This window comes from Pteropus vampyrus, unplaced genomic scaffold (genome assembly GCF_000151845.1).
Source record: "Pteropus vampyrus isolate Shadow unplaced genomic scaffold, Pvam_2.0 Scaffold263, whole genome shotgun sequence".
NCBI classification, from domain to species: Eukaryota; Metazoa; Chordata; class Mammalia; order Chiroptera; family Pteropodidae; genus Pteropus; species Pteropus vampyrus.
The window spans coordinates 683,231-692,485 of NW_011889044.1; the positions used below are offsets into that span (position 1 = coordinate 683,231).

The following is a 9,255-nucleotide window of genomic DNA, read 5'->3' on the forward strand; positions in this document are numbered from 1 at the left end:
ACACGGGGCGAAGGGAGGGCGGCGAGCCTGCTCCACGCGTGTGCCTTCTGGCCAGACTGCCGCCCCTTGGCTTCCCCTGTGCACAGCCCGGGGCTCCCGTCACACGCACGGGGGTGCACACGTGCTGAAGAAGTGAGGGTCACAGGGCTTGTAAACTTCTGAGCTCAGATGGGCCACGTGTACAAATAAGATAGTGTGCTTCCCTTCCCGCTCCCTCATCCCGCCGCCCCCTTTCCTCTCCCTCCTTAAGAACGAACCCTTTCTCTTTCTCTCGCTCTTTTCCTGCATATCGCTAGGCGCCATCGGGGCTTGAGCGTGGCCACTTCAGAGGAAAGTCAGGCGGTTCCGTCCTAATGCGACCCGCTTTCTAACAATCGCGGCGCTGTCCAAAACCGCACAATAACCACCGCACAGCTTACAGGAAAAGGGGGTGGGCACCACACTCAAAAACTTTGCCAGCGCTTTCGGCCACGCCGCCCCGAACACGCCCGATCTCGTCTATCTCGGAAGCTAAGCAGGGTGGGGCCTGGTTAGTACTTGGATGGGAGACCGCCTAGGAAGACCAGGTGCTGTAGGCGTAAAACAAACAAACAAAAAAACTTTGTCAGTGACACATAAAAAGATGATAGGAACCTAATAAAAAAGACTGTTTTACACATGTTAAATGGTTACGAAAATACATAAATACATAAATACTATAGAACCATGACACGTTATCTAGAAAAAGACCTGAGGTTTGCTCAGGGAGGTGAACACTAGAAGGGCTGCAGCTTGTAAGCTACTGAGAAACGGCAAGTGAGGGTCCCCGTGATGGGAAGTGGCACCAGCAGACGTGGACGGCTGCGGGCCATCGCACACATGGTTACATGCGTGTCTGAGGTGCGCGTGCGTTTTGCGCGCTCCTCCACGGCTCAGTTCAGCTGCTGTCATTTTCCGCATTCGCCTAGTGTTTCCTGCACATAAGCAAACTCAAAATTCTTGTCGTACTCAAACTGTTCGATGCTATGCTTATCATGTTACAATAAATTCTCACTTTCAATACAAGTGTTATAGCAGGACTGACTGACTATAGATAATAAAAATGATCACAATTTAAAGAGTAAAAAGCCAGCAAGACTCCAATGAAATGACGCTGTGAAGGTAGCAATAAGATTAGTATTTCTAAGCAGAGAATACATAATTCAAATAATCTGAGCCCCCTTATTTCTGCCCTAAAGTCCATCAGCATAGCGATAAATTCAAGTGAAATGCAAATTGGGCTCTACAACTTTGAAAAACACTGTCAATTCTGAGCTCTAGGAAGACGCCCTCACCAACACACAGCAGACTTCTTAGAAAGGCCTCACCAGACATTTTATCGATAATGTCGCTCAGCATGTGGCAGCTACACTAATCTTACTCCCCTCCCTCCTTCAGGATGCCTTGTCCCCTCCACCTGGCCCCCACCTTCCCGCTCACTCAAAGCCCAGCAAACAACATTCCAGCCTTTACTGGCTCTCTCCCTATCACCCACGCTTCCTCTCTTTCTCACCTTTTTTCAAGAGTAAAAATTCCATATCTAGGTGGATTACTTTCCTATTGCTGCTGTAACAGATTACCATAAATTCAGTGGCTTAAAACAACACAAATTTACTATTCTACAGTTCTGGAGGTCAGGAGTCCAAAATAAGTTTTATGGGGCCAAACTCTAGGTGTTGGCAAGGCTGCATTCATTCTAGAGGGATTCTAGGGACAAATCTGTTCCTTGTCTTTCCCAGCTTCTAGAAGGTGCCTGCATTCCTGGCCTCCTGGCTCCACAGCACTCTGCCCCCTGCTTCTGTCATACAAGCATCTCGACTGACATTCCTGCCTTCCTCTGGTGAGGACACTGGGCCCTCCTGGAAAAACCAGGATCCTCTCCCATCTCAAGATCTTGAACTTAATCTCAGCTGCAAAGTCCCCTTTGCGACCTATGAAGGCAACTGATTCAGAAGTTCCAGGAATTAGGACGAGGAGATATTCAAAATGCTTAACAACTGATGTGCCACTTAAGGCAGGGGCTCTGACTCTCAGAAGGACCTCCGGTCCCAGTGCTGGAGCAGGCCCCCAGGGATGGCTGGCAGCTGTAGAGGGCTGGTGGGGCGGTGGGGCGGTGGGGTGGGGTGGGGCGGGGTGCTTCTCTCTCAGTGACACCAAAGATTTTCGACCTTTTACAAGCAGCCAGGCCACAGCCGTGTGTTCCGGCCGAAGGCCCTCAGCCGGATCCGTTTGGCCTGTCCAGGCTCCTGCAGACTCCCCGCCCCACCTCGTCCACGATCGGCACACGCCTCCTGGGACCATAGCATGTCCTATGTACTTCAGCCCCTTCGCTCGGGATGTCTGTTTAAGCCTCACCATGACCCTGTGATTAGACTCTACACTTATTTTCCTGTTGCAAGAACATAGCCAAGGTCATATACGCTATTACTTGTCAGAGCCTGAATTTGAACTTGAGCACTCTGATTTAGAAATTGAGCTCTTAACCACTGTGGTTAGTGTCTTCGAGGAGACTCACATCTCTTTAGGCAGATAAGGAATGCTTGCAGAAAGACGACACAGGCAATGTTGAGGTGCCAAGCGGCAACCCCCAGTCCCTACACATTTCACAGGTTCACACAGAACCCTCCCCTACAGAATTTCATGTTTATAGCGAAGATTTCTTGGTCATAGAGTAAGAAGTCTTATTTGCTCTGGAAGACCAAACCTGAATACTTTTGAACAGATATTCTATGATAAAAAGATCATAGTCAAACTTCAGAGCAAATCAAGTCCAGACTACAATTTATCTCAGCTACATAACATTCTAGAACAAAGTATAGCTGTGTGCAGGTAATGAAATAAAGGAATAAATAAAATCTAGAGTAAGAGTTTTATCTGTAAGACCTAACTGACTGTGGCTAGAAGATTCTATTCAACTTTATCGAAGCGGCAAGGAGCGAGCAGCCAGGACAGAAGTGGGGAGGAGGACGATCAAACCACTTCTGGGTGTGCTCATCGACTTCTGCCTGTCAGAGTTAGCACTGTGGTCTCCATCCCCAGGGGGAAGGACACCTGACAGAAATAAGTAACACTGCACGAAGGGAAAAAGCATCATTTATGGGTATTTTTAATCTTGCTGTTTGAAGAAGAGTTTTTGATTCGGACAGGCATTAGTGCTTTGCAGCCATTTAATTGAAGCATCCTATAGCAGAGACCGACATTAAAGAGTGTCTCTTCTAATGGAGGCAGAGTGAAATCTTGACCGGGGGTGGCATGAATTTCTGCAGAGTCCCTGAGAACCACACATTCTGTGTGGAAATCAGACTGTTAAATAAACTGTTAGGGACCAAAGTTAAGGTTATTTAAAGATGCTTTGGGGGAGGAGTTGGAAGCAGATTCTACTTTAAACCCTTTAACCTGATTAAGAACCTAAAATATTCTTGCTAATTTGGAAAATACCCCTGATCTTTAAAATTTCCTAAAAGGTAGCTCTCCTCCTACCTTTCTGATGGAATATGGGACGGTTTCAGTCAAAGGCATAGCTGTCACGATAAGAAAAAGTCCTGCACAAAGGCGCCCGCGGCCGTTTTACTCATTATCGAAGTGCCTTATGACTGTCAGGGGAACAGGTAAGATGCAGGGAGATCAAAGTGTTTTTGTTTACTTCTTTCAGATCTTGTAGTACCTACTGTTTACCATGCACACGCTTTGATTCATGCTGAAAGTTGGAATTCACCCGTTTCTCTCTTTTTCCTGTCTAAGGTGCAGATGGAGCACATTTCGGTGACTCCATCGATCCCTGCCCCCACGCAGCAGCACACACACGTACACCTAGCCAGTGGAAAAGAAAAAGCGTTACTCACATTCATCCACTTCACAAAGGTTTCCAGGCTGCGATGGGAGGGCTCTACCTCTCCCTGAAGGATGAATAAATAGGTAGCGTTACTGACAACCTGGTCACAAACTGAAGTGAAAACTGAGACCAAGGTCTTGCTCCATTGGCACCCACGAGATCCAGTCCTGGCACCATGCAGAGGATAATCATCTACCTGATGGTCATCTTCTCGGGGACAGTGGCCCATAAGTCAAGCCTCCAAGGGCAAGATCGCCTCTTGACTAGAATGCGTCAACTTATAGATATTGTTGAGCAGCTGAAGAATTATGTGAATGACTTGGTAAGGCCATACTTGTGACAACAAAATTTAAATGATATTCTTCAATTAATATAAAAAGAGCTTTTTGACTTATAAAAATAACTCAGAACGAATTTTCTTTTGCTCTAGGAACCTGAACTTCTACCAGCTCCAGAAGGTGTAAAGGTAAGACCAGTTGAATTTATTTGTGAATCTATATTTGATATAAGTTTTTAAATCCAATTAAGAAAGGCATTAACATGATTATTTAGGAATATACTTAATTTCAGTGAATTTGGAGGAGTAATAATTGGTAAAACTTCTTTCTATTTTGGTCAAATATTCATTAATTTACCAACAAGCCAACCAATAAAACACTACATATCTTACAAAATATATTTTTATCTCCAAATATCTGAGTACTCCCAATTAGCACTGTTGAGACAGAATAACAGAAGTAGAAAGTAAAATCTATACTATGATCAGTTTCTGAACGAGCAATTATATTTTAAGAATCCTTGTGCATGAAAGTCTTGAGCCTTCTTTATAAAACATATCGAAGAAATATAAACATATATCATAAGAAACAGAATTCACCTTTTAATAATAAGAAAGAAAAAGAAAGAAAGGAAGGAGAGAGAGAGAGACAGGAAGGAAGGAAGGAAAGAAGGAAGGAAGGAAGGAAGGAAGGAAGGAAGGAAGGAAGGAAGGAAGGAAGGAAGGAAGGAAGGGAGGAAGGAAAGGAAGAAAGAGCAGATCACAGGACAGCCTGGAGGAGCCGCAGCGCGGGGAGGAAGGCGTCCTGCAGAATGTCATTCTCACATACCTTGGCCTCAGCGAATCTTCTCTTTGGCCTTCGGTGAGGTCTTGTGAAAGGACCATTTTCAACAACTCATCTCATTCTCTTAAGCCATTTAAATGCCTTCGGTCCCTGAAAGACGAGGTCTAGCATCCAAGAGTGCTGGGTGCTGCTCTTTTCCTTACTGACTTTGACCTAGTCTTCAGGTTTGGCACCCTGAGAGTGCAAAGGCGAGTGGGGAGCGTTTTCACTGCCAGCGGCCTCTCACTGTGTAAGTCAGAATAACTGTAAAAGTGCTACCAGTAATCAGGGCACCACGAAAGGGAGACTTATGGAGATACATTGCAAAGAAAACAATTATCGTAAATGACTGTGTGTAAAAGTTTAGAAAGTGAATGAGTCACAACTATTGCTTTTCTCTAAAATTCACTCTCTAGCTCTGAACCTAACCACTCTCATTTACTAGGCCCTGTTCTAACAAGCAACATCTAAAATGAAAGTAGCACGTTCAGTTTATTGGAAAGACTTTTCCAATAAGTAAGAATATTTCTAAATCAATGTCCTAATTATCAAAACATAGACTTTTTGGCATCTCATGTACTTTGTTTAACTGCTGTGGTTAGAGTTCTTTCTGGAGTTTTTGTGCCGCAGTCTGTATCTTGCAAAATAAGAAATAAGAAAGATACCCTAATTTCTAGCTTGAGCTGACCTAGTGGGTACTTGCTTTATACACTTCGTTAAAGAGATATTTTTTATCTTACATCATAACGTGAGGATTTTGTTTCAGTGACACTGTGGCCATCTGATAATGGGATCAAGCAGTTCTGGCTGTGATCCCAGTTAGTAATGGTGCAACTAAGGTCTTTAAGCTATGTTGGCTGGCAAACTCAGGAAGGAAGGAAATAGTTCAAGGCCACGGTCATGTTGTTTCAAGTTCTTCAGGGCTAGCATCAAAGCAGGGCTTATAAGAGTCTCAAAAAGGCTAAAAATTTTAATGAAAAGAAATTCATTTAAATTTTGCACATACAAGCTGATATGTAGTGATTATCTAAGGCCTCTAACTGGCCTCGGTAGGCATCTCTCTTTCTCTTTGTAATCATATAACTGGGGGTCCCAAACCGGTGGTGATTTCAACTCTCCCCCCAAATTCCTGCTGCCAGAACAACTCTCAGTGCCTGGAGAAACTTGTGGTGTTCACAGTTGTATGTGTGTGTGCGGTCGGGGGTGAGGGGGGGGGCGGTAGTTTCTATTGGCATCTGGTAGATAGAGGCCAGGGATGCTACTAAACATTCTAGAATGCACAGGACAGTCTGACAACAAAGAATTACCCAGCTCACCATATCAATAGTGCCACTGATGAGAAACCTGGACTTAACCGTAGGTAGTGTGTGGGACAGAGGTCCTTTTGCTTAATTAGCAAATGTGCTCATACAGGGCTTTCTCTGGTGGGGAAGGAGTATGTAGGGGGAAGGAAGTAGGTTAAAAATAAGCTATAAGGAGGCATATATTTTCAAATATTCAATTGCAAAACAGCAAAGTCTCGTGTGCCTCCTTGCAAAAGCCGGGCATGACTAACCGAAGAAGGGAGTGGTTTGTTACTCTTGCTTTTGACTCCCTGACTGCTCCCCCAGTTCTGCACACTAAGGTGGGACAGGTACGTCCCCGTGTTTCCATGTGCTAAAGGACAGGGGGCACGAAGCTTCACCATCAGAGTCTGCTGGCGCCAAGCACGGCACAGGAAAGCCTTGCTCATGCTCTCAGACGGTAGCTACACATGAACTTGGGGTCACCTGGTCGACCGCACAAGTGTCGGGGCACCTGCAGCTACCTGGACCGGGGTTAACCCATGCGCTCCCCTCTGGGCACAGCCTGCTGCGGGGAGCGAGCGGCCCCGCCTCCGCTCCTCCGAGGCCGCCTTCGATACACACCTGCAGCCAAATCCAGCAGCTACGCGTCCCGGACGCACGCTGCCACGGACGGCGCTGCCGCTTGCAGAAAGCACGCAACAGACCGCCGCTGGCTCCTGGGACAGGACAGGCAGGAGAGAGAGCCCGGCCCGGCAGTGTGAGCACCAGGTGCCTTTTTGGGGGTGAAATCCATCGTCACTGGTCTTGACCACCCTGGCAATACTGCCTCCAGGGAGCTGGTTCGGTAGCTAATTCTACGGAACCTAATTTTCTTTCAACACATACATGTAAATGTTAACTCAGCAAAATGGGCCTCTGTGAGAAATGCTGGTTTCTCATATCAGCACGGATGAAGCAGTTAGTGTTTTCAGTTTCAGCTGGAAAATTTACCTCTTTAAATATGAATATTATTTTTTCCAGTAAGTTAAGCCGGTTGTGGTCAAAAAGAAGAGAAAAGAAAAAACTTCAACAAACATGAACATGTGGTTTTCAAGGAAAAAAAAGTGCTATAATTAACATTTATAAATAGATTCTATTAAATAAGCATTTTGGCAAACGTACGGAAAGGACACTGTCTTGTCCTTGTGAGAGGCAAGCTGCTGTGACACGAGGAAACCAGATGAGCTGGTTCTCGGCTTGTGGCTGTGTATGCAAAGCAAGCCGAGGCCGCTGTGTCTTACAGATGCATGGTATTAATCAACATGCATATAGGGTAGGCATATGGGTTGGAAAATGCAAAGCAGGCCAGATGCTATTTTCAGCTGACTGTCCATGAGAAGACTCAGGTAATACCGCTGTGCATGGGACGGCCCTTGCAGGATCCGAGAGAGGCTGAGGTCTCTGATTATTTGCCCGTGGCTTCCATACACATTAGTGAAAAGAAGATGTGGCAGCTTTGGGAGGGGGTGGAAGAGCACCATATACACGCACTTGCTGAAAGAAAGAAGTAACCGGGATACGAGTTCTTAGATTGGCATTAAAATGTTGCCAACAAGTTAGTATAAACTTTGTTCCTCCGATAAAGTCCATTTCATTTTCAGTTCGATTTCAAAGATTTTGACTTATTTGCTAGTCAGCAGTAATTTGACTAAACCAAGAGACACATTTTGGGTCCTTGTTCTGTCCACTTCTCCATTCTGTGAGGCTCTTATTTACTTATTCTCTTACTGTCTAAGTCACTGTCTTCCCTCCCATTGGCTGGGCAAGTCTCGAATTCTGTTCCTTGACCACTTGATGCAGGCAGAATCCCACCCGACCTGACCCGAGAGTGTGAACAGCCTTTAGAGAAGCCGTGGGTGGTCTAAGGCAGGGGCCTGACTCTGAGATGAGGACTGCGCCATTGGAGGCCGGTGCCCACTTCCTTCCCTCAAAGGAGGGGCTTCAACTCACTCACTTCACTTGTCAGTTCCACAAGTATTTCCTGGGCATTCGCTGACAACAAGACGCTATGCCAGGCTAAGATGCTGCTGTTAAATATTCTTACGTGCATTGTAAAGAAAAACAAAAAATGAATGAAACAGATTCTTAGTCAGATTACAGTGTAACTCACCCCAAGCTGCAACCAGTCACAGTGCAACTTTTAGAGCCTCGTAATTCAGAAAGTGTGTCTTAAACCAAACTAAGCCTCCCTTACTCACAAAACACGAAGGCCCTGCACACCACCCCGCTCTCAGCACGGCACTGAGATGGAGAACCAGAAGGTTCCCCACAGGGCGCGGGTACACTGCGGGAGCCTCCTCTCTAGCCCGAAGCCAAGGAGCACATGAAGTCATTCCTGGCTAGTCTGCGGAAGCGAATGTGACCCAGGACACCGTGCTAGAAGTTGAAAAAGAGGACCGGGCAGGTCATTTTTACTTTCGGAATAACTCTTGTTAACATATACACTAATTTTCTCTCTTTCAGAGACACTGTGAGCGGTCGGCTTTCTCGTGTTTTCAGAAGGTCCAGCTGAAGCCAGCAAATGCGGGAGACAACGAGAAGACCATCAACGTGCTGACTAAGCAGCTGATGAGGAAACTCCCTCCCGTAAATTCAGGGAGAAGACAGAAACAGAGACTAGTAAGACTGTTATCTGCTGTCTATTTTATTTGCACTGGTTAACTATACCCAGCCCACTCTTCATGTAGCCAGAGGCTCAGTGCCTTTCTTCCTGTTACACCTAATATACGGTGCTGTTTTCAGACACGAAGTCAGCTCTTCAAAGTCCACAGACTTGAAGTGCCCAGAACCCTACCTGGAATTTGCTGACAATCTGACAGCTGGAGTAAGTTCATACAGCTCCCCAAAGCGAGGGAGTCACTAGGCAGAAAAGACAATTGCAACTTAGGAGCTAAGAATGTTTTGGTCACATACAACTTGTGTTCTTATTGACAGAAGCTAGATCCTGGTTTTCCTACAAGAAAAGAGATAGCCTGTAAGA

General features: G+C 45.8%; 1 protein-coding gene and 1 pseudogene across 1 annotated transcript in view; both read left to right on the plus strand.

Moving 5' to 3' along the window:
* Positions 1-460: 460 nt before the first annotated feature.
* On the plus strand, positions 461-578 carry LOC111729501 (annotated as a pseudogene).
* A 3,288-nt stretch (positions 579-3,866) lies between these two features.
* IL21 (interleukin 21) overlaps positions 3,867-9,255 on the plus strand; it is a 7,171-nt gene continuing 1,782 nt past the window's right edge. The window contains exons 1-3 of the mRNA XM_011375164.2: positions 3,867-4,172; positions 4,281-4,316; positions 8,739-8,894. Coding sequence (XP_011373466.1) covers positions 4,026-4,172; positions 4,281-4,316; positions 8,739-8,894 — 339 coding nt within the window. The 5' untranslated portion in view covers positions 3,867-4,025. The remainder of the gene's footprint in view (positions 4,173-4,280; positions 4,317-8,738; positions 8,895-9,255) is intronic.